We start from the raw sequence: 25,475 nt of genomic DNA, 5'->3' as shown, positions 1-25,475 counted from the left end.
CTGAGTCTGAACTGATCTTTGTTGCCATTTACTGCCACCTCCTCCATCTTCCCTTAAGGCCCTCGGCGCACTGCAGAGCGTTAGGAAATCTGGCTGTGTTTACTCCACAGAAAATCCAACAAAGTCATGCTGTGACTGATGCTTTTTACGTTGACTAGTACAGTCTCACTGTCTCGTGCTTTTCCCCATCTGTCTCTTGCACCCAAGCGCGTGCTTTGTGTTATATTTAGACTCTGCATTATTTGGGAAAAATACTCCCTCGTGTTTACAAGAGTTTCTAACATAACAGGACCATGGCCTTAAAGGCTACGACTTAGTGCTGTCCTGGAACGCAGGTTAGCTCGGAACAAGCGAGGTGAGAGGCCTCTCAGCAGCACCCAGCTCTGCTCTCTGCCCAGGCGCATCTGCCCCAATTCTCCAAATATTGGTTTGTGCCTTGGCAAGACCCACTGAGACGTCCGTATCGCCCTGCTCTGCCCTGTAGGTAGACACCTGCATTGCCACCAGGAATAAACAATCGATAGGAGCAGCCGTAGCAGCTTGCCAGTGACAAAATCCAGGTTACCGGGTAAAAAGCTTCTAAAAAGAAGTTTTCTTCCTCTTTCACATGATGCCACGTGGGCAGCGGAACAGATGAGGAGCTGTTTCTCTGTGAGCTGCAAAAAGGACACCCGGAGGGCACGTCCGCGGGCCCGCGCACGTCCCTGCCCTTCCCGAGCACGTTGGGCAGCGACGGCCCTGCAGCCTCCCGGCTGCATCCCAGCTCGGGAAGGCACTTTGGGAAGCAACTCCCCTTCCCAGAGCACCGCAGCGAGGGGGAGGCCTTCCAGCACAGACGGCCGGGCTCGTGATCACAGCTCCTTGAGAAATAGGATGTGCACTTCACTCAGCTACACCACCGAGACGCTCTCTTCAGACATTTAAAGGCTTTGAGATGGGAAGATCAAAGCCCAGGATCTCCCCCCTCCCTGCGGTGCTTGGCTTAAATTACATCCAGTATAAAAGGCAAGCAGGCTGTGCTATTTCCCTGTGAGCAGACTCAAATAGAGAGGGGCTTGAGCCTCATTTCATGCACATTCTGTACGTCTGCTTTACTTGTTTCTGCTTCAAACCATATTTACATAAAAGTGTGCATTTGGGGAAAATAAGGCTCTGCAACTATGCAGCTTAACAAAAATGTTAAAAAAAATCCAGTAATCAGCCTTGGTGTCAGCAAAGGCAGCTTAACAGAACATTTAGGAACTCAAATTTATTTCTTTCTCGGTTGCAAGAGACAGAACTGCTCTATTTTTAATCAGTGACCTAAGTGCAAGCACTGCATGCTCTCCGCCGCACAGCAGTGCGCTGAACAGCAATTTCCATGCAAGTCCCTGCGTTGAGACGAGCTTTTAATCCCATTAGCAACAGAGAAAAATCTATATTCCGTGTCCAGCGCGAGGCCGGGCTACGGCGGGGGCCGCCCTTGGCGAAGAGCAGCGCTGCGGAGGAGGTTCCCCGCTCCGCGCCACCGCGTCCCCAACGCTCCTCCCGGTTGTGCGCGGGAGGCAGAGGACACGCGGCCTCGCACGCAGCACAGGCGCATCCCGAGCGCCACGGGGAGTCAGCCCTGCCCTTTAGCTTGTTTGTGCAACCTTGTGCGAGCCGCGAAAAACAAGCCGTGCTCGAGGCCACGCTGCGTGCGCCGCGGAGCGCGCGCTCGGCCTCTGTGCGGACACGGGCTCAAAGTGACCTCCGGACACTCTATTCCTAATTGTGCTGCATATACTCCCCTTCCTACTCTGTCCCACCTTGTGCCTCATTTTGGCCCTACAGGGCATGCCATGCTCTTTAAAAACAGAACGCAAGATGTTTTAAACTACACTACATAAAACAAATCAGTTTCACACTACAAGTGGGAAGAAAAGTCATTTTCTTTCACGAAAGCCTGACTAATCTGTGCACTCTCATATCTGAAGAAAGTTGGTAATTGCGCGTGCGGCGAAATCACATCAAGGTTATCGATGTCTGGTGAGCTAACTGCCATTAATTTCTTGGCTGTGCCTCGTTTTTAGGTGGAAGAGCAAAGCAACGTTACAGGGATGTCCCCTGACACGCTGCATCACCAGCAGCTCCTCGCGGACGAGCTGTGCTCTCTTGTTCCTTCCCGCGGCCCTGCTGAATCACTTGGCCACGGCGAGGCCGACATCAGAGCGGCGGCTGGGCCTGGCAGCGCCCGCTCGGGGGATACCCTCAAGGACAGCTGCCTGGAGGCGCCGCGCCAGCCCCGGCCCTTCTCCTCGCCAGCCGGCCAGGTGTCCAAACGCCACCACGTGAGATGCTCTCCATGGCCAGGCTGAGGCTCCTGCACAGCACTTCACACGCTTCACAATTCAACTTTAGATTCCCTGAGCTACTAGACCTGCGACAACAGGGAAGCCAGTGAGCGCTGGCTTTGAAAAGCCGCCAAAGTCTCTGCTCCAACTGAAGGAAAATCCAAGAAATCCAAGTTTCCTACCGTCCCAAAGGCCAAGGGACGGGCTCCTGCAGACCTCAGAGATGACCAGTGAATCTCAGTCTTTAGCCACAGAGGTTTCCCTTGTTAGCTCAGCAATGAACCCCACTGAGAGCAGAGGTTGCCAGCTGTACAGCAGTGCCAGCAGCCACTGTTGTACACGTTAAGTATAAAATTCAGGAAGAACAGCTCACTCCAACCCACAAATTGCTTTCTTGCTCTATTTTTCAAGGATTTATTTACATCTATAAATTTGCACAGCTGTTACTATTTCACATGGAATGCTAGCTGAAAAGAATACTGCTCAGACATTGCTGGCAGATTCTTATGTCCCTTGCTTTGCCCATTATCTATTCTTGTTTGCTCAAATAAAAGCAAACAAAAAGGAACAAACTCAGAGGGTACCACGTAATTTGACACATTAAAAAATGTGAAAGCATTATCTGTAGAAGTTAGCTGCATCACCAGAAGAAACTCTCTGGGGTAAACAAAAACAGAACCAAGAAGAACAGAGCATTTTCCTCATCTTTTAGCTAAAATAAATCGGGTAAATACATGAGAAATTTTGTAAAATAATAATAATAAAACAAAAACACCCTGTAGATTTGAATGCAACACTGAGGATGTTTTAATTGTACTTTGAAAATCCAAAGCCCATGAGGATCTTGAACTTATGCTACCAAATAAAAACAAAAAATAACAGAATCAAATTATGTACCTCATATCTTGTATCAGGGAAACCCTCAAAGTAGGCAGGGTAATTCCTGTATCAGACTTTCTTCTTTCTGTTCCAACAGCAACTGTATTGGAGGAAATATACAAAGTTAATACGGAATTACACTTACGGTCTGCAAGGCATTTGTTTACATAAAGGCTAAAATCTTAAGTCACTGAGAAACCCAGTGTTTCTGTGCATTCTCATCAACATTATCCTAGAAACATGGACAGTGACAAAATGCTGTTACCTGATTATTTCTTCCTTAATCCAACACTGAAACTGGATTCGAAAGCTGCCTTTTTTATGCGCGCAATACATTCAAACATACATATATGCATATACAAACACTTATATATAGACATATACACAGTGAAGAGTTTTATTAAATCTTAATCTTAATCTTAAATTCTTACAGAAAATACAGCTGAGAAGGGCACAATAAACTTAAAGAAGCTATAGCAGCATATATTAGATGCCAAGAATGTCGAGCAATTCTGTCCTTTGGTATTGGGATCAAAGTACTTTGTGGTGACACATTTCGCTCTCAGGAATTTGTGCCTGCCGGCCAGATTGCTTAGTGCATTACTCACTGAAGCTTATTAAAGGGCTTTTAATAAGTGAGACCAGTTTATTCATAGATGTGCTTTTTTAGGACTGATCATGCATGTTCCCCTAAGTAGGATTGGAAGGATTTTGAAGCTGAACGTTGATATTGGGCCCTCTTCCAAATGGCTGTTCTCCTATAGCCAAATAGTGAAGGTCAGGACGGGCCCGCTCATGCACTGAAGACATACTTCAGATTTAAAATTTTTCTTTTTTGTGAAATGCCTAATCCAAAATGCACTCTGTAACTAACTATTGCTATAGGGATTCGGGATCATTAATGAGAAGTAGCTGCTTGGATCTGCTGCTGCTCGGAGGAGGCACTGTCCTTGGAAGATAACCTGCTAAGTTCAGAGACTTGGACTGCAACGTTCAGCAGCAAACACTGGGCAGGCAGATCGCAAGGTCAGAGAAAACCAACCTCTCTCAACACCAGGGAGGTAATTTAGTGACTGTAAAAGCCCAAACAAAAGCAAAACTGAGAGTCTAGGACCTGTGGATAGAGATTAGTCACACAACTTCTCTACTGTCCACCGGGACAGATTTATTGAAGACAGATTTATTCACACAGGTTTTTCAGACAAAGCTCCAGACTTAAACTATCCTAGATAAAACATACAGAAACACTGCTTCTCACACCTCGCTTAATGCTGAGTGTGAGTTAAAAGGGAACAAAGACAGTGAACTGACAGCAAGTGATTTTCCAGACAAGGATAAGCACATTCATTTGCCTCCAACAATGTCCATGCAGCTTCATAGTGTTTATGAAAAGTCTCAAATTTTAAATGGGGCATTAGTAAACAAGTACCTTGGAAGTCCTGCATGGATTTTACGTGGTTGCACTGTTCCTACCAGACCCAAGTTCATGCACTGCTAAGGGATCCCACACAGAGGGAATTGCCAAGTACCCACCTGGGGACTCTGCACTATGCTCTTGCTTCTCTTCTCTCTCCTGGTATTGAAGCAAATGGGACCACAAAGCTGATTTCCCCTGAAAATCAAACATGTATGTAGTAAATAGGTTTAAATAAACCAGGAAAAAGAAACCCCAATGAACAAGGCAAGACAACAGGATGGACTGGCATTTCTGTGGGCCAGAAGTTGGGTGACGAGAGTTATTTCTTTCCTTTTGGGCCAGGAGACTTACAGAATAAGGAGCACAACCCCACTGAGCTTGCAATCATGCTGCTTGCCTTGTTTCATTCACTCCTCTCCACATGTCTCCCTTCTGCAGGTGGGAAGAAAAAAAACCAAGAACCTATCTGACGACATTTTGAGGTGCCTCTCCAAAAAAACTCACATGATATGAACCAAGTTCTCTGAGCCAAGAGATACCTCTCATTTTATATTGAAATTATTCCAGTAAGTAGCAGCTTAACGGGTATAAATGGCATTCAGTATTTGCTAAAGAGTATGTATATATGATGACCCAAGTTTCCAGTTACCAACCTGCTTGACTTGCAGACCATGGCTCCAGATTCTTTCTAGCAGATCACACAGACTGGCAATTAACGTATTTTCCTCCAGACCTGTGATGTTGGCTTCTCCATGTCCAAGCTCCACTGCTTCATGGCCCATCTTCTCTACCAACATGCGTTTAGTCTAAAAAAATCCCAAAAGGTTTCTAAGGGTGTCATACCACCAAGAGCAAAACTTATATATTGAATTTATTTGTACAGATTTAGGGCAGGTGATCTCTAATGGTTATTATGATTATCTCTATGGTCTGGCTGGAGAAAAAAAATCTTCATACAAAGACTGCATATTAAAAATAACAATAATAAAAAAGTTTGTATTAATACTCCATAATATCCTATCCCTATACCTTTATCTGTTACTGATTTGTATCAAAGACAGAGTACTAAGATAGATGCACTTTTAGTCTCACCCAGTGTTATCGTGCTTAGATTACAACTCTTAAACGTTAAAACACAGGTAATATGGTATTACAGCAGCTGCAACTGACACAAAGATACACAGAAATTATGCTTTTGTGGCTACCAAAACTGCTTTAACAGCAAGAACATTGATACTTCACTTGCTCTGCATTAACCACTGCACAACTGTTGCAAATGCTCAACGCTTCCTTTTGGTCAGAAGGCTTTGAGTCCAGAATGTTTATGCTACACTTAAATATGAACAATTAAAGGAAATCCTCTCCGAGATGTCTGATCAGGTTGATTCTCCTTCCTGTCCTTTCTACTCTTTCCATCAACCCTGACTGCATAAACAGAATAGTAGCAGCATATATTCTTAGGTTCTTTAATTTCCTAGCAGCTGGAAGTCAGAACACAAAGCAAGATCTACCCTGCAGTAGTGCAGGATACCAAGAGACCAAGGGTGCTCCAGCTGTGAAGGACTTTGGAGACAGGCTGCAGCAGCTATTTATGTTCAAAGCAAGCAAACAGGAGAGCGCTCAGAGGGGAGGGGGAGAAGGTACCTTCATGCGACATTCCTTCAGTAACCCTTCCACAAATTTGCAGTTGGTCTGGGCAATAACAGCTGGAGAGAGGTCCGAGAGTTTGGGCTGCCTTAGATTTTTTCCTAAACTTCTCGCCTCCTGCATGTATTTCTAAAAATAAAGAGAATTATTTTAGATACTGCAAGTTACAGAGATTCTCCTCATCCTAATCCTAGGCAAGCAAATGCTAGCAAAAAGGAATGAGCTACTGTTAATCCTGGAACAACATCGTGTGGATAAAAATCAGTAGGATGAAAAATTAGAAGTATAAAAATTGAGAAATATGGACAAAATAAAAAAGGGCAACTATGCTTTTTAAAAAAGAACCAAACTCTAATAAAAGCCTTTTAAATATTCCTGTTCTACTACTCTGGTGGGGGGAGGGGATTAAGACAAGATTAAGACTAAAACTAAACTAAACTTCAGCAAGTGTCAGCTACCCCTGGTACCAGTAAGAGGTCTACATGCTCAGCAAAACTAAGCAGCTGACTGTGTTGAGGTGTGTAAATATGAAGGTCGTCAAAAATTTGCCCGAAGATTATTCCTGAAGATGTTGTTGAAGTTCATATTCGAAGGCTGGAATTCTCTGTTTTCATGCAAGGCCTGTGGGTTTTCTGAGGAAGGAGCAGCATGTAGTGACAGAGAACGCTGCGCCTCCAGCCTTGCAGCCTTCTATTTGAGGTCAAAATCATTTAGTTAGCAAGAATAAAATCCAAACACATGGAAGTTAACTGCAATTATTCACCTTTTTTTTGTTGTTTTGTTTTTGTAATGGGGGTGTAGAGATGTTCAGACTCGTCTGGCTTTTTTGGTTTCAAAACTGGGACAAGAGCAACTTAATATCAGCTCAACAGGTCAGACAGGAATGCAAGATCACGACATGGAAAAGTGTGTTCAGCTAGTTAGTAAGTGCTCAGTGAAGTAATTACAATACCATTGATACTGTAAGGACTTTAAAATAGTTGAAGCACTACTGTATACAGAAATAAAAATCACAGCTGCTGACAAGAGTGTTGTTCAATAAGCAACCTCACAAGTGACTTTCATCTAACTTAGTGCACAAATTAGCATTAAAAGCAGTGAAAAGTCATACTAGGGACAACTAATCAGGAAATCTAACGTTTCTTCTTAAAACGAAAGGATGAAAAAAATGAAAAGTGCGGTTATAGTCTGAAGAGTCAAAAAAAAATCAATAAACTGACTTTATTCATCGCATACCTTGGTATTAAATGAAAAACAATGAATACAGTTAGAAGTTCAAGAGAAGAATGATTGTGGTGTGGGAAACCAGCCGAATGCTGCCTGCCCGTTCGTCGGTGTCTGGAGGCAGAACGCGGAGCTCTCGGGGTTCGGCGTCCCCGGCTGCACGGCCAGGCACCGACACGGGGAAAAAGGAGACAAAATGAAATGGTCCCGCTTCCGATTATAACCACACTTCTGGTCTGGGGACGTGCTCGCACACGCCGAGGAGGGCAGAGGAGAGGTTCGCAGCGTTTCCTCGCACTAGCAGCACACCAAAGCAGCTTTCAACGTGACAAACCAGAACGTACCAGGCAGCACTCAGAGAAGGATTTTTTGGGAGGCCGTGCAGGAGGGGGTGGCCCCTGGTCCCACTCCCAGAAGGCCATTGAGTTCTGGCGAAGCAAAAGCTCCTCCGATGGCTAAGAGGGGGCAGATGCCCCAGTGGCCGAATAGCCGGGAAGAAAAGAGGAGAGAAAGCACGAGAAGCATGCAGATGACCCACAGCCCGAAGGAAGAAAGTAAAAACACATGACAAAGCACTGAAAAGGCTCTGCTGCAGCAAACACAAGGCCAAGTTCATGACATGCTTGCAATGCCACATTAGCAAAAGGAATGACGGGACGTTTGCAAAGGCCGTTTCGGTGCGAAACGGTGTCTGAAGCTGGGATTCAGACAGGCCTTTGAGTTCTTTAGAGCTGAAAATTATGACACTGGTCAGAGGCATTCAGCAAGATTCAGAGTGAGTGCTGCACTTCTGCTAGGGACATACAGAAGAAGCACATGGACATGAATGGAAAAATATGGTAGAAAATGTTTAATGAAGGACAAGGGGCTGAAAAGATAGGAAAGAAATGCACGTACATGACTGACATTTATGGGATGTGTGGGAGTCTCCAAGCTTTAGGCAGAAAGGGTCTCAAACTCTCAACCTTTCAAGCAGGCTTACCTACACCTGCAACGCTCAGGAAAGCTCTAAAGAAACACTCTTGAAAAAAAGGAGGGAGTCCTGCCTCGTGTGCCTCCAAGCAGGGGACACTCAGATCCGCGACTGTTCCAAGCCCTTCCCACCGGCCAGGGCTCAGTTCCCCTCCTCCCGCTGGCACCTACCTCGCGCAGGTCGTTGTCCAGCGCGATGTGCTCCGAGTGCTGCCGCAGGCGGTCCTTCCGGCGCTGCGCCGTCGTGCTGCGGCTGGCCCAGCGGCTGCGGGACAGCGAGAAACGGGGCACGCGTGAGGGAGGGCAGCGCGGCACGCGTGAGGGAGGGCAGCGCGGTGAGCGCGGCCAAGGCCCCGGGCACGGCGGGAGCGCGGCGCGGAAGGCCGCGGCACGGCCGCTTTGGGAAAGGCTCCATGGGAGAGCCCAGGGGCTGCCTCCGTCAGGCTGCATCCCCTGCGGATCGGGTGGGAGACCTTCCCTTTCTACCAGCCCGCTTCTGGATGCGCGACCTTGACGCCGCCGGTAGGTAAATCACTGCATTTGCACTTTACTGGCTGCGTTTGCCAAAACTGGTGCCTGTTTGAAGGAACAAACTGTGACGATGTGTCTCGAGTATCAGCTTGAAACATTTCTCCTCTCTTCCATGAGGTTTTCTTGGTACTTCTCTAGTTGGAATTACCCCTGAGAACCCTGCCACCGTGATAGGAAGTACTATAGTATAGGTAAGCCGACGCCTAACAGACATAAACAAATATTAAGATTGCTGGGATTAATCGTGTTGCTGATCTTCAGCTCACCTCTTTCTCCTCCTCATTAGGTTTCTAAATAGCACAGAAAAACAATTGCCTTTTTGCTACCTCTTCATTTATGTCCAGGTCAATTTTACTCATCTTAAGCTACTACCTAAAAGTAACCACATTGGAAACATGAAACAGAGCAACTTAATGCTCCCAAGTGTCCAAGCTCCCTTATGTCACATAAGCACAAAACACAGCACAACGTAACTGCCCCCCAAAATATACAGTCTGAAGTTACTGTACTTTGATGATATGATAAAATTCCATCGAAACCTTGAAACCAAAAAGTCCAACTGGTGCAGAGAATTTTTTTTTATAGAAGCAAGCTGAAAAAAAAAATGTAAAGCAACCCATAAAGCCTTAAAACTAAGCATCTTAATGCCCTATATCTTCCAAGTGATGTTACTGTGGCTGTGTTGGCTGTGTGTATAAGCCAGTTTTTAAATAACATAATAAATAAATAAAGCTAAGCATATGACCTTTGAGCTGCTTCTTTAAGTCACTCCTGCCTTTTTCCTGCACTCCCAAGTTAAAAGATAATCACGGTTCACCTCTTCGCCATCCCCTATGAAATTAAATCTTTCTTCCTTTTATAAGCAATGCAACCTCAAGTCTCTTAGCAACTAAATGAAAGAGACCAATATGTGCAAAATTTGTATCTTTTCTGAGGAATACGTTACCGACACAAGCATCTTCGCAGCTTACCAGAAGTTCTTAAAATACACAGCCTGTGACTTTAGCACCTCAGCATTTCTTGAAAACAACAGCTATTGCCCGAGGAGGTGGGAAAAAGTTACATTTTGATAATCTCGACTAGTAGAAATGTAGCAGAGAAAAATCACCCTTTCAGAGAGCTCAAATAGAGGGCAGTGGAAGTAAAAATAATTTTAGCTACCTGTTTCCAGGTATCTCCTGTTTATTGCAAATTATAATGCCTGCACAATACATAACACAATGTTAACACCACACTGGAAATTAAAATTATTGATTTTTTTTAAATTATTGATTTTATATGATCTTATTGTTTTTCATATAAGAGCAATAATTTTAATTTCCATTTTTTTCCCTCCTCCAAATTGTTATTATAGAGTCTGAATTCTAGGCCAAGGTTGGACACCTTTCCACTCGCCTTTTTGAAGCTACTAGGAGATTTAAGGAATTGCTGCTGGCTTGCTTCAAGGGGACACGTCTCCCTGGAGGTGAGGACAGAATAGAGCCCTCCAAATGAGCACCCGTCACACACCATCGCTAGAAAGTCCTGGTTATTAATCCAGACTATCTGAGCACTTCTGGCATACAAAGTGAAGATTATTGGCTGTTTATGGAAGGAAAAAATAAATTTAAAAGAAAGGGAAAAGGCTAGTTGTTGGTTATTTGGAGCAGCATCCCATGAAGCGAGCGCGGAGGTCGGTGCCTTCGGCTCACATGCCGGGAGGCCGGCTCAAGCGCTAGCAGCACTGGGGCGGGTTTAAGCAGCTAAATCTTTTTTAAGCCTTTTCTTTTATGGCCTACCTAGAATTTTCCTGAAATAAATTAAAAAAGGACATGTTTAAACGTTACAACAACCACTCCCTCCCGCCTCGTCAGCAGAGACGAGATTTAGAATTTTTCATTCCTCTCCTTTTGGTCACTCTGAATGACTTGGATGGGGTTTACTGCCATTATTAAACACAGGAGCTAAAGCTCCACGGTGCCAGGAAGAAATGAGGTCGGGCCGGAGCAGACACACGGGTAAAGGGCAGGATACCCAGCACAGGGTGCTAGAGAACCTTAGACACCCATTGAGAAGACAACTTCATCAGTGTGCTAAAGAATTCACATCCCAAGTCACCCGGGCTCAACAGTTTCTACTTCAGAAATGATTTTTAAGCACGTATTATCAAATTCAAGAATGAAATTTGACTTAAAAGGAGCGTATTTGGACAGAAACAGTTAATCTTTTCATTGCACCTGCCAGTAGTTTGCCATATTACATTTATGTATATTAAATCCTTGCTTCAGATTTCATATTCAAAAAAAGGTGAGCTTCTACTGTTTGCAAACTTTAAATAAGATCAGTGTTTTTGAGGACGGCTCACTGCTGACTCATTTATGACTCATTCAGATGCAATGCAGAGTTGCTCTTATATAGGATGTGAAAGCACAGTAGCTTGGCTGGATTGCAAAAAAAAAAAAAAAGGTTGTATTTAATACAGGCAGCCTTAAAACAGCACCCAACAATGGGGAAATTGGTGGGGGAAAAAAAAAAAAAAAGCATGTATAATATGAATTACTCCATATGGGACATACGGATAATTTCCCCAAGGGAAGAGAAGAGTTTGTTTTGCTGAAACCAAATTTAATTCTATCACAGTATTTAGCAAAAGGTACTACTTTACATTATATACATCATAGCTGATATTTTCTTTTAAAAACAAAACCAAAAAACAAAGGAGAAGATTAGCCATGTTTGTGTTATTGACTAAGCAAGCAGGAGCTCTACCTCAAAGACAGAGCACCAGGACACCGGGCATATAAACTTGGGGCAGCTCAGATATGGCAGGGACAGAGCAACACAAGTCACGAAGCCATGCCATGAGCTTGGCACAAAACTGAACCCACTGTGGGCATTGCTAACAGCATGGCCTTGCAAATACTTCTACTGACACAGTGCTGGGGTCAGCAACACACAGCACGGGAACAAATACCTGTGCGAGAAGCAGCTAATGCTTCTGCAGGGAGCTTCAGGGTAAGACCAACACGTGGCTTAGCTAAACGTGAGGCTGGAAGGCTGCCTGTGGAGGGGTCTGTGCTCGAAGCCTTGGTGTGCACCCCCCGTGGGTGCAGGACCAACCGCACCGGGTTCACAGGAGCCAGAGCACAAGCGAAAGGCCTCGGAAAAGACAAGTGGCTAGGGTGGAAAGAGGAAGCGCTCCAGTCAGGAAAGGAAGCACGGAGGAAAGCAAAGTGTTGATAAAGGAGGTGGAGAGAGATGAGGGAAAGAAACAGGGGTAAACACAGAGAAAGGGAAAGAGAGAGAGAAAAAAAAAAGACAATTCAAGCTATCTACTGAACGTGGAATAAAGCAAAGCCTGCCCTGAAAAAAACCTGAAGCAATCAATGAAAGAAATGCCAGTTCAGTTGTTCTCTGTAGGCATTCACTACAAATTGCCAAAATGTTAATGTATTCCCATGCTTGATGTGCAATCAGTGTTTTCCTCTACAGCATTTAATCTCATTTATCAAGCTTCTTAGTACAAATTGAGTTACAAGGTAATCAATTAGATTCAAAACACAGCTTGTTTAGTTGTTTCAGTTTTGCGCTGCAAGCATATTCACCCCAATTTCACAATTAGCTCATCAAAAACCATGTTCAGTGCTTATGCGGTTCTGCTTTTTGTCATTCAGATGCCTCGCCACAATCACCCCAAGCGATACCGGTTTGCAAATCTCACTTCGGGCTTCTAAGAGCCTGGCAGGAAAGGCCCGTGGGGAAGGAAGGGAGGAACACTGGGAGGTCACAACGTGGGGACGCTGTTTGGAAAAGGGAAGCGGGACTCAGGAAACTGCTGCTCTATCCCAGACTGATGGACAACATGCCAGCGCGAACGGCAGCTGGACTCCTGTGGAAGCTGCTGTTTTATGAGGTTGGAATAAGCTGGATGGGCCATTTCTGGAGCTGGAGGAGCCTACAAATTCACAAGGTTTTCCTCAGCAGGTAGAAGAGGTGGCTTCGTCCTCAGGCTCCTGACTTACCAACGGAGGTGAGCGCAGGGCATCACTGCCTGATATGGAAGAATCTGAGAGTGTTTTTGGTTGCAGTCAGTTAGGTAGGGTTACTCTTTGCTCTTTTTGGACTGCAAATGCCAACTGAAACATTGTCCACCAGAGCAAAAGTACTAGAAATTGTAGGCGGGGATGCTGGAGGTCACAGGCAGCCTGCAGGCTCTTCCATCACCGATAACCGGTCCCCTCAGCACCCCTGCTCCTTTCAAGGGCAGCAAGGCACTGCACGGACACGCGGGAAGCCCATGCTCCAAGGCGGGCTCACTGTCATGCTGCCCGAGAGCTTCTAGTTGCCCCCTGCAACACCATCCCCATGTTCCAAGTTTGCCGTGTAACCATGAGCTGCTAGAAGAATTACAGAAATATTTGTATAGTTACCATCTTTTGCTTAAGTTTAGGTCTATGTACTCTGCACATCAAGTGTGTCCATGCTCTGGCATACTTGATCAAAAAGATGATTAGGGAAACTGCATATCTAGGGGCCTACTCTCCAGTTCTAGGGCTCTTTTGGGGTTTGGGTTGGTTTGTTTTAATTTGCTTCTCCTTCCATTCCCCACCTCCCCTTCCCATTTCCCACAATAAAACTAAGTCTCAAGTCAGTTTCAGAAAAGTTTTTGCAAGCTGAACAAGTCAATATTTCCCAACCATCATAGGGAGAAGGTAGAGAAAAGCCCAAATGACACCAAGCGTGCACCTGCAGCCCAAATGAGTTGGCCAAAATAGGAGCAGGTTTTTGAAAGCTCCTGACCTGCATACGACCAAGCAGATGAGCGTTCAGTCAACAAACCCACTGCTCACTGAGACAGGAGACATCCAGGCCTTCCCTTTGGCCAGGCTCCGAAAGGAGGTCTTGGGCTCATCGCTTGCATGACACCCTGCAGTGTTTTACCTAGAAATGTGATCAGCATTTGCTGCCAGATGTGTGTAGATGGAGGTGATCCAGCCCGTCAATCCTTCCCCTGTCCCCCAAACTGAATTTCTGCTTGTTACAGTCCTGTAAGCCACACAGTGCCCTCAAATCAGAGCCTGTGGTTAGAACTAAGCACAACTGAAAAGTTGGTTTGCTCTTGCATCTCATTCCTGACCTAGATATTAAAGGCATACGTATTACACCCTAGCAGCTCCAGTGTTCTGCCTGGATACAGGAAGACAACAGCAGGATAGCGCTACAAGCTCCGCATACAGATTTGCTTAGTTTATTCCTCCTGAAAGGTAAGCCGTAAACAGCTGGTTGCTGCCCTGGAAAGACAGGTTATCATTAAAATAGCTTTGAACCAGTTTACTACTGTGCAACCACCACAACAAAAATTCACGGGAGCAAGAGAGTGATTTTATTTTTTCTCCTGCAAAATTCTGGACAAAATTTGCTCTACATAAGCTGAAGTTTGGAAAAAAAAATCAGAGTGATCTATCAAACTATTTTAATATCCCTTCTGTTAACCTCACAAATGCATGTGAGATCCCTGCGAACACAGCTGAAGTGTTCTGCTCTGTATCCCTGACCCCATATGCAAAGGCTCAGTCTTGTTTGCTAGTATAATGTATCACCAAGAAGCAAGTACTGAGAAATTCAAATTAATGGAAGGCTGTAGCTCAATTGATTTTGCGGTCAAAAATATATGCTGTATTTGCAGAGAGCATGAAAAGGCTATCTATTTTATAAAGTGGGTGTAAATTCAGCAGAATTACATGCCTTAAATGAGAGAGAAAGAGTCTTCTCAGCTGCTCATATAAAATGCTGGGATGCAAAACGATGTAAACAGATGGTCCTGAGATTTCCCAATTACAAACCTTTCTGGCAATATAAAACTGGAGGAATTCCAGACATTTGTCATGTTGACATCACTTTGTGGTAAGTAATGGGATTTTGGCTTTTACAAATTGCAACACGCTGCAATCTGAAGACCACAACTATCTAAATCAAAATTAGTACTTGAGGAATTAAAGCCACATTTTAGAATAGTTCCCCATCTAAAAGCAGCAGCTCAAAGGCACAGACACATCTGTATTGAATACAATGTTTATTCCCAGCTCCACTAAGATTTTGTAATGTAGCCAAAACATGCAAGTAGGCAGGCATGGTCATACTGCTAATGACACTGTAAAATCCCAACTCACCATGAGAAGAAGGGGTAGACTGCTAAACATGACCTCTCCAAAGCCAAAGCAAGCCCCAATTTCTCAAGGGAGCATTATCTATAAGCCTTCAGTTTTGGTCTGATTTTGCAAGACGACTGCAAAAACAAAGGAGCTCTGAAACACACATTCCTCCTTTCATTTCTGTGAGCTAACTGCAACTCTTGAAAAATAAAGCATTGAATTTGATCATCGGCAAGTCTTACGCATAACAGGTTCTTAAAACGGCACTCGCGAGCGCCGGGGGGCCGAGGAAGGCGGCGGCAGGATGGTGTGGGCCTGCAGGGCCCTCCCGCCGGCGATGCGAGCAGTGGCGCGCAGGCCGCGTCCCGGCGCGAGGCCTGGCGGCGACACGCAGAGCGCCGCGGCTTGGGGAGCTTCGAGGTTCACCTGCACTGCCCTAGGCGGGCCACCGCACTGGAAACTGGGGCCCAAGGCAGCCATTTCAGGAACATGTGATTTAATTGACAACATAACTCCTGTTCTTTTGAGGGAGGGGAAAAAATCTCTTATCTGGGCTTGAAGGGAGAGAAGGAAGGTGACGTTCAGCGCTTACTTTCTAATGCACATTATTTGCTACAGATTCTCGTTTTGGCTTAGGTAAGGAGTAATGTAACAATATGCTTGATTTCACAGCTATAGTACGCCTACCATCAGACCAAGGTACACTAAGGACCTTATTGGATTTCAAAAAAAGCAACCCAAATACAAAACCACATGCTTAAACCAACCTTATTGAGCTATTCTTCTAGGTTATTCTACTTCAGAAATTGAAAGTGCATTATAAAAATCTTCTGGGCCATGTAATAACAGTTAAAAGTCACAAAGGAATAGAGCAAACATCAATTTTATTCTACAGAATAATTGCATCAACATGAGGATTTTCTTCAAAATCTGGATTTTTGTTTGAGTTTCCCAATTATTCTATTCAGTGGCTAACAAGGAAGAAATTCACTTTAAATTTGTTATGGCAATGGTAAAACTTAAAATATGCATGAGAAGACACAGTACTCACCACTAAAATGAACAGAAAATATTACTGAACAATCATCTCAAAACCAAAGCTAACAATTTCTAGCATCAGCCAAACTATGTCCAAAACTTCAAAGTCACAGCTGTAACAAGGCAGAAATGAAAAGAGTTGCTGCCTAATTAGACTGTTTGAAAAACATTAAAAAACAGGACTGTTGTCCCTTCCTGTGACTTTTTCATAAGAAAAACTTACTTTCAAGTCTAGAAAACAAAAAACTGTGCTTACTTGTTATTCGTGGGTCCAGTTGCCAAGACATCTGATTGCAACTTTGGGAAAAACCCTTGCTCGTATTTCCCCTGACCAATCTTCATATCAAGTAAGTGTGGGTGGATGGCCGTGTGATCAATCTTCATCAGCCGCTGCTCGATGGACTGGGCTACAAGTCACATTCACAGGCAAAGAAGAGCATTAGGGAGCTACCTGCAGATATGCACATCAACAACTAAAGCAGTCATTCTCCAATTCCTGGAAACTTAGAAGTTAAATATTCACTGTTGTGCCTGAAATCTGTCACTTACAAATGTGAGGAAACACCTGCACTGTTATTTCAGTTTTAGTTTCTTTACTGAATGCAGTTAGTACTGGAACAAATAAGTTAGCAGTTAAACAAGCAGTTATTCAAGGAAGCTTAATGATGGTAAGATGCATTGCTAAAGGACAACCCTTTTTCTTTTGATAAGATAGACGCAAATATTTTTAAAGAGCTGTGCAGTCTTGCTCTGCAGTTATGCGGTAGGCTTAAATGCTCTTCCTGCAGAATTAAGACTTCCTGCAACAGGAGCAGCTCTCTGTGAGGCCTGAGCATCTCGCTTTGCTTGACACATGTTTCCGTGGACAGATGTGTAGGGAGCAAAACCTGAATTCTGCAAACACCACAACTATCAGATCCTCCCCCTGCAAGTAGATACGCTATTACTGGCCACCAAATGCTGAAGAGAAATCCTTCTTGGACAGGCCTTCGAAAGCCATAGGTAACCATAGGTACCTTGCCTAAAAGGCAAGAGGGGTGCTGGAGACCAACAGAAGCTGGGATGTACTGAGGTCAGAGAGGGGCCTCCTGGAAACCTCCACTCCAATGAGGTTAATGGAGTTTAGTCATTTACTTCAGTATGTGAAGATTTCATCTCAAATCTCTACCAGACCGAAAACAGATCTGTCAGCCCCCTAACAGCGAGGCAGATACACTGTGAACAAGAGTGGAAAGGAGGTGTATGATGGAATCAGCATTTAATTAACATCTTGATTATTCCTTTTTTGATAGACCGTCCATTAACAGACGGGCTCACTCTTTCAGCCTATCATGGGTAGCCAATAAATATGCAAAATGTAGAAGCTAAATTCATTTTCCATTTGTTAAGAACTACTTAGAGCCCATGACCTATTTTATAAATCTGTGATGTGAAAGAAACTGTCAAAATCTACATATATTATCATTAGAAACTCAGAAAATTTGTATTGCTTTCTTTTGGAGGAAGCCAAAAAGGCCTGGGTAGTATGGGGAGAGAAGGTTTGAAGGGCTCCAAAAATAGCAGGTTAAACAAACAAGTGCTCGATTGGTGCTCGGTTCAGGTACGTGTGACTGGGAAACGCGAAGGGAAGTAGGCATTACTATCAGCTTGCTGCTTCTCACAATACAGCACATGAGGTTCTGGTGCCACAATGTCTACTGAAGCTAGGCGTTGCATAGACAGGCAACCTGCAAATTACAATTGTTTTTAACAGAAAAAAATTAACCTGTTGAAAGATTTTTTCCACATTGCTGCTACATTTGTAACAAGTAAAATGTTCTGAAGGGATGCAAAAAAAAAAAAAAGAAAACAAAAAACGAAAAAAAAAAAAAAAGGAAATGCATTTGCCTCAATTCATTAATATGTGACCAAATTCAAGAGTATAATTCCACTGTACTATTTGGAAACAAAATAAACAATTTCATGATAAGAAACTCAGCTGTCATTTGAAAATGTTCCCTGTGAATATACTGAAAAATTCCAAATCTTCACTACATACCATATAGTACATTGTATCGATTGCTGAAGCTAGTAAAGATGCCATAAAGGATTATGCCTCTGACATCACCCCCTGCTCTGGTCAGATAGGATGGATCAAAAAAAGTTCACAGGAAGGAAAAAACAAGGTCAGTGCACAAGAACAGGGACTCAGTTCTTCTGTATGGTGCTGGACCAACAACTAAAGCACAGGAATTGCATTCCTTCCCATCGCACTGATAACAGGGGTTGTGTGAAATGAGAAAGTGCAAGTCTCAGTGTGCAGCTTCGTGGTTTGGTTTCACAGAATTCCAGGATGGTTGAGGTTGGAAGGGATCTCCAGAGGTCACCTTGTCCAACTCCCTTGCTCCAGCATGGACACCCATAGCACATGGCACAGGGGCGCTGGGTTTTGAAGATCTCCAGAGAAGGAGACTGCATTTCAGAAATACCACATGGTTTGGGCTACAAAACTTTTTTTTTTTTTCTCCTCTGCGGAACATGCAGTTTGTGTAATTTCAAAAGTAAATGTGAACTGAGACCAGATTACAACAGGACAAAACTAAAAGTGAATAAGTATTTTTACTGCTGAGTCATCTCAATATTAAAAAAAAGTTTCAGGCAGGGTGATAATTTCTCTTCCTTGAAGTTTTTTAAACTCTATTTGGGGATTTGATAGTTATTCATGATAACAAGCAACATAATCAGACCCTAAAACAAGAGCATATTTCTTTTCCAGACACCAGTTATTGATCTCACTGAAGAAACTGTGACCTGGGTTGTGCAAGATGTCAAGCTACATGGCCATTTTGATTTTTGGAAACTTTGCCTTCATTTGGTTTGTTTTTATTAAAGGCATCAACCCAAGAGAGTTGAAACAAAAGGGCAAAGGGTTCCCTCTATTTTTAGCTTTGAAAAGAATAGTGACATTTTACATAGGGAAAATAAGGTGACTGCTAAGTACTTATAAGGTAACTCTATGACCTCTTCGCTCGCTGCAACTCTCAGATGACTGAAAAATTATATTTCTTTGTAGCTGACATTGTACTTTTGAATATTTTATTAGTCCAGCCGAACATACCTGCTTCTTTTAAAGTGGTGCATTTCTGGTAGTTGGATGTCCGCAGTGCAGGGGCCCTTACATTATATAGCCTTATTTTCTCAATCCGGGAGTCAAACACTCGCAGAAAAGGGTCCTTCTCTTCCCACTGAGAGATTATTTTATTATCTATGAAGGTTGCAAACATCTGCGTTTCAATGAAGTGAGAGAGGAATGGGAGGTAAGGCTCAGGTTGGTCCGAAAGGAAGGAAGCCTGAAATACAGAAGAGTTCATTAGTGCCACTCTTTACTTCAGTATAAAAGCCTTCCTATGGGAGAAGGCAGAAGCAACAGCTAATGGCCAAGTTTGGACAAGGCTCTTCCGCAACAACAGAACTTCTTATGGGGACAGCAGAACCTCGTGGGTCATCCCTTCAGTCATGGTGGTGAGAAGTGGTTAGGGAAGGATCACTACAGTAAAGGGAACATGGATATATGGAAGCAGTTCATGAACTGTCACAGAGGTAGAGCAGCTACTGTGGAACTACTAACTGCAGCAACTACAGAGGAGGGCAACCACAGAGTATCAGAGTAAACAGTGCTCTCCAGCTACTGCTCGTTTCTAAGACGGGCAGTTAACCATGAAATTCCAATTAAAAAAAAAAAGAGAGAGAGAGAGTGCCTAAATCTATCTGAACTTAGAAAACCCTACCCTTAGAAGACCACATTAATGCAGAAATGCCAGGAGAGATTACATAGGCAATCTCCTTCTCCTGAATGCAAGTGTTCAACACCAGCCTACAATCAAACAAAAAAGCCACGGCAGCGTTATTTGATCAAAAAAAGTCAGAAATCAATATTTAGTCTGTTCCTTAATGCTTTTCCTCTGCATGTTCTCCTTAGAGCAGGTTTTGCATCTAAAAAAGATGCTGGTCAGGAGCGCTATTACTTTGAGAACTCACTGAGAAAAAATAATTGTGCAGGCTTCAGAACATTTCTCTTTCCTTTTGTGGGTCTACAGATTACTCATTTCCCCACTTCCAATCTCAGCTTGCATGACACTCTTCTGTACACACTACAATACAGCCATAACAGTCAGCTTCTCATGTAATGAGGTGCTTGCCTTCTAAGAGGCAATGCTACACACTAATGAAATGCTGAGCTCTATCGTGAGATTAGGAAATGAGAAACATGAAAAATTTGATTTATTTTTTGTCTTATGTGTGAATCTCTCCTGTCAGTGAAGAAAAAAAAAAAAAAAGACCTTTTCTATTTCTACCTTTCCACCAAGCCTATGGTTAAAACTGGCTACTCAATGTGTCTACTCAGTTCATGCTGGTCGGGATGGCTCTGGACATTTCATTTCAGTTTACTTTGGCAGAAGGATCTGGTCCTGCATAGTGAGAACGGACAAATCTGTCTGAGGTAGATGAGGAATGGAGAATTAAAGTGCACCTAGACAACAGATACGTGATACAATTATTCTCTCCCCACCAGCCTCAAAAACCTTTTCAGATGGAGGAAAAAAATAAGTAAATAAAATAAAAAGCCATAGCTGTTTTTACTTTGTCAAAGTTTTGCATTTGTTCCCTGTTTGTCAGCCAGGACTCCATATCGGGTGCAGCTTGAATGACAAAAGCCTCGTAGTCTGCAAACATTTGCGTGAAGCGGTTGGCGAAAACCTCCCGAAGCTGCACGTTGAGTTTGTAGTCCCTCAGCTCCAGCTCCTCACACTGCAGCTTCACGTCCCCTTCCCTGTCCACCAGGGGAGCGGTGATGGTCATTTTCTCCACCGTGACGCCCGTCCTCTTGGCTAGCGCTTGCAGGCGGGCGATGGTTTCGTTGCCTTTTAGCAGCTCGTACATGTTGATCGCATTGCTGGGGATGTTCCCGTTCTTCTTGTCATTCACCAAGTCATTGAGAACCAAGTTCTTGAGTTTGGTGGCACTTTCGCTGCAGTGCAGGTTACCTTCCGGGGGGATCCCAAACTGGAGGAGGACCTCGGAGATCTCCTGGATGAATTCCAGTTTGTTGGGGAACTGGGGGAATTCTTCTGGCAGTTCTATGAAATGGTTATCAATATCCACAAAGCACAAGTTTGCCTGAAATACAAAGAAAAAAATACTTTCAGATACTACACTTCATGCTACAGAGACTGGATATCCCCTCGTGGAACAGCCACAGATGCAACTGCAGGAAGGATGAGCAGCACCGCTTCGCAGCCTGCACAAACACTACCTGTGGGTTTCACTGCCTCCCAAGGCTGTTTATTTCACCAGGAACCAGCTCAGCCACAAGAACTCTCTGTAGCAGAGCTACCAAGGAGCCAAATCTTATTTTCTTCTCTCCATCCTCCTTCCAAGGTGGCTGCTACTCTTGGAGATTCCTCTGCCTGAGATTTAAACAGAGTGCTCCTAGACAGCTTTTCTACACGTGGAAATAGATTTCAGTCATAACATTAAACCCGAATGGAGGCATGAATCTAGCAGAGAAGATATTTTTACTACAAACATGTCCACGGGGGGAGGAAAGGAGCTTGTATATATATATTAATTACATTGCAAATGCACCCTCAGGATCTTCTGAACTGCAGCTTCAATCTGAAATTCCCAGGCTGAGCGCACCGTGCGTTCTGAACAGCACCCTAAATCAGGTCGGGTTCCCGAGGGTTGAACCGGGTGCGAAGCGGCCAAGCAGGAGCCGCAGGTCCTGGCGGGGCTGCCTCTGCCCACGCTCCGACTCCGGGCACGGCCGGCTGCGCAGCGGAAAGGACCGTTCCCCCTTTTCTCGCTTTAATCAAGGCAATTTATTCCCACAGCAAGCATGGTTATAAGATTCTGGACATTTCAGGACATACTGTGACCTTAACTCCATTTCACAGATCCTTTAGAGGTTGTTAGGATTCATTTGGCAAAGTAAAAGTGTCCCTTCAGTTTCTTTTTCTATAATAAATTTGAAGCATACAAATAAAATCATTTCTTTGTACAAAACAATTTGCTTTACTTAACATATTAAAGAGTCATGGTATGTATTGGTGCCGTTGTTTAGCTCGGGGACCATCTTCTTATCCATCAATATTTCATTTCAAAGGCTTTTTCATTTCAGTTCTGCATATCATTTACAAAATTTGAAAAATGAGATTTCGATTCAGAAAACCCTCAGGGAATTGGTCTCACTTCTCTCTTCAAAAACAGCTGATGATTGAAGTTAATGCAAAGTGATTAGTAACCTTAAGACAGCACCATGGGCAGTTGCTGACGAGGGCCGTGCTTCATCACCGCTTGTGTGTTAAAGGATTTTCTATTTTTTATTGTCTATAGGAATGCAATAATCTACATCCTCCCTGCACAACACCCCTTCTTGCCCTCTCACACAGCAATCTGAACTGTAGTTTTCATAAATGCTGGTTTGGTATTTTTCCACTCATTTGTTAAACATTGTAACAGCTTCTTCTTCCACTATTACTCTTCTCTCACTGGGGATATTTAATTTGTTATTTCAGCAAAAACCCATCACATTAGAATTTTAATTTAAGGAAAATGACAGCTTAATCTACTAAGTAAAAGCATATGACTAATAACTTAAAAATACATGGTAATTATGTAAGATTAGCATAGTTACTGAAAAGCATAACTAGATACCCATTTCATTTCAAAGCCATTACAAATTTTGCATGATCGGGGCATTGCACCCACGTGTTAAGACTTGACTTGCTCTGCAACATGCCACGGGGACTACGGATCAGTCACCTCTGCCTATCACCTAAACCAGATCTCCACTAGAAAGGAAGCTATCCTGGCCCTCTGTGTGGATTCTCCACTGCCTCGTATGAATTCACACAGAAACAGCCTTGCTGCTTGGCTCCTCACTGCCTGTCTCTGGGAGGATCGCCCGCTCCCAAGGCTTGGGAGCAGCTTTGCACGGAGCCTGGCTCAGCAGGGCTGCAGTCGCTAGACATTACGGTGGCACAAACAGTCACTCCAGGGGTTTCCACGGATTTTAAGAGGAAACTCACCTTAAAGTGACCAACATGCTCAAGAATGGGCAGTTTTGGTATGAATGCAAGTTGAGCTCTTTCAAAGCCAGGCTGCTGTGCTCATGACAAACCCAGGGGCAGTGAGGAGAACACGGGGTTCTCCATGGGGTCGTAGGGACGAGCAGGACTCAGCTTCCCGCTGGTGAGGCAGGGACAGGCTCCAAATCAAACCCTCTGGCAAGAATACCTCAAGTCCGGCTTTCCCAAAGACCATTCCCAAATGAAATATCCTTTAGTCCTCTGCTAATAGGGCTGTGGCACCAACGAAGGACAACAAAACACAGTGAAGTATGTGATGAAAAGAAAGCAGAGAAGCATTTAATGACCCAGGAGGAGGCATTTAGAAGTCAATAAAATTAGTAGCACTCACTAAATGCAGACACACACCCGGAAATGCTCTAGGGATGTCACTCCCTCCCTCCTTCCCGCTGGAAAACACCGTAGCCCAGAGCTTCAAGCAGATTTACCAGTGGTGGGGAAGCTTTGTAACACAGGACATGGCACTTTCCAGCAGGAACTGGCATAAATACCAGTAACACTGGCACTTTGGGGCAGGAAGAGCACAGGCTGAGCCCCACGGACAGGACCTACCTCCTGGGGGAGCTCCAGCTTGGAGCGGTCCGTTCCCTCCTTGGACTGCAGGCCCATCAGGTAGGGCACGGGAGCGTCCAAGAAGTGCAGGAGGGAAGCGGGGAGGATGGGGACGTACACGTGCTGCCACTGGAAGGGGAACAGGAGCGTCGTGATCCCTTCCGCCACCGTCATCAGCCGCTGGTAATCTGAAGAGAGAGGAGAGATGCTGAGGCAGCTCCTGGGTTGCAGAGCTGCCCCGGGAGGACACCCGTGCCCCAACAAGGCAGAAAGCAGGCTTATGTGGCAGGGTTCTGAAAATCAGGCAGCAAAGCCACATACAGAAGCCTACAAATAGGAGACTAAAACATTATTCAACACACCAAAACTCATTACCCACCCCCCGCATGAAACTGCTCATCACCAATATTCTTATCTTAACTAGATATGCTCTGTTGCTAATTTTTTTTATTGAAAGGAAACCAAAACGTCTCTCTGTGCTACAGATAATACTAATAATTACCTGATTCTATAAGAACCATATATTTTTACAAGGAAAAAAGGAAGAAACTTTTCTGCTTGATCTTACCCGCCTACCTCTACACTCCACTTGCTACTACTTCTAAGACTGAGTGCTATTTTTCCAAGAGAGACATCTTGCTTGCATATTAGCACAAGTTTCTAGTCACTAAGGGCACAAAAGCACCTTTATTTAAACAACAACAACAAACACAAATTCAGTTTTCATAAAAATGTTCTCTGCAGCATGCCTGTATCACAGTACTTTCTCAGATTTGTATTTAGTCCATCTATTTATTGCATTATACTGCTTCTGACTCAAGTAAATGCATTATTCATTTTCTTTTAAATTAAAAATTAATTAGGTCCAACTGAGGCAAAAGAGTATTTTGGAGTTGAATAAGGGCAAGGTATTTCTCAGACATTCAGCTGCCCTGATGTAAACTTTCAGCTGGCACGAGGCAACACCACTGTCTATTTTTTAATATAGACAAAGCAATCCATATTTAAGAACACGGTAAAAATGACAAACTGCTATTAAAGAGATGGTCATTCTCATGGCAAATCTCAGCTGGTGGACGATCCATCACCAGACACGTCATGACCATGGAGTCTTGCAAGCTGTAATGAACCTGAAACCAGACATTTGCTTCTGCTCCCTATTATAAGCAGCCTATGTATCACAACAACAGCTTCCCCACGATTTCTAAGAACACAAAAGTACTTTAAACATAATTCTTTGGGAATCTGGACTTTACTGGGAGGCAGCAGCATGCCCCATTTAATGGTAATGGCTGGAGACAGGAAAACTGAAGCGCAAACATTCGTGAAGGACTTTGCGATTGCGCAGGGTATATTGCACAGACCAGAGCTGAGGTCAGTTCCGACCCCGTTCCGGGGTTTGGCTGCTCTTGAAGGATTTTCTTTACTCTTCACAGAGATCCTCTGTTCCCCTTCAGGGCACAGGTATCCGATCCGTAACTTGCCAGGCGGACTGGGGAGTTTCCACTGTGGCTACCCACAGGAATACAAGTGCCCATCAAAGATGGACAAACCTGGAGAGCTTTGGCGTGAGCAAGCAAAAGGTCTCCACGGTCACACGGGCCTGGCTCGGATCCCTGCTCACACCCAGAGCACTTCCTAC

At 44.2% G+C, this 25,475-nt stretch overlaps 1 protein-coding gene across 2 annotated transcripts in view; it reads right to left on the bottom strand.

Moving 5' to 3' along the window:
- DENND5B (DENN domain containing 5B) overlaps positions 1-25,475 on the bottom strand; it is a 98,129-nt gene that overhangs the window by 10,718 nt on the left and 61,936 nt on the right. For both annotated transcript variants that reach the window (XM_088521549.1, XM_088521550.1), the window contains 9 exons: positions 23,834-24,021; positions 20,772-21,308; positions 19,249-19,480; positions 16,408-16,558; positions 8,623-8,716; positions 6,253-6,384; positions 5,262-5,414; positions 4,725-4,803; positions 3,210-3,291 (listed from right to left, as the gene is read on the bottom strand). In XM_088521549.1, coding sequence (XP_088377675.1) covers positions 3,210-3,291; positions 4,725-4,803; positions 5,262-5,414; positions 6,253-6,384; positions 8,623-8,716; positions 16,408-16,558; positions 19,249-19,480; positions 20,772-21,308; positions 23,834-24,021 — 1,648 coding nt within the window. The remainder of the gene's footprint in view (positions 1-3,209; positions 3,292-4,724; positions 4,804-5,261; positions 5,415-6,252; positions 6,385-8,622; positions 8,717-16,407; positions 16,559-19,248; positions 19,481-20,771; positions 21,309-23,833; positions 24,022-25,475) is intronic.

This window comes from Tinamus guttatus, unplaced genomic scaffold (assembly GCF_059628265.1).
Source record: "Tinamus guttatus ecotype Peru unplaced genomic scaffold, ASM5962826v1 Tinamus_guttatus_pri_ptg000125l, whole genome shotgun sequence".
NCBI classification, from domain to species: Eukaryota; Metazoa; Chordata; class Aves; order Tinamiformes; family Tinamidae; genus Tinamus; species Tinamus guttatus.
Note: the sequence above shows the minus strand (reverse complement) of the source record. Positions and strands in the feature narration are given on the sequence as shown.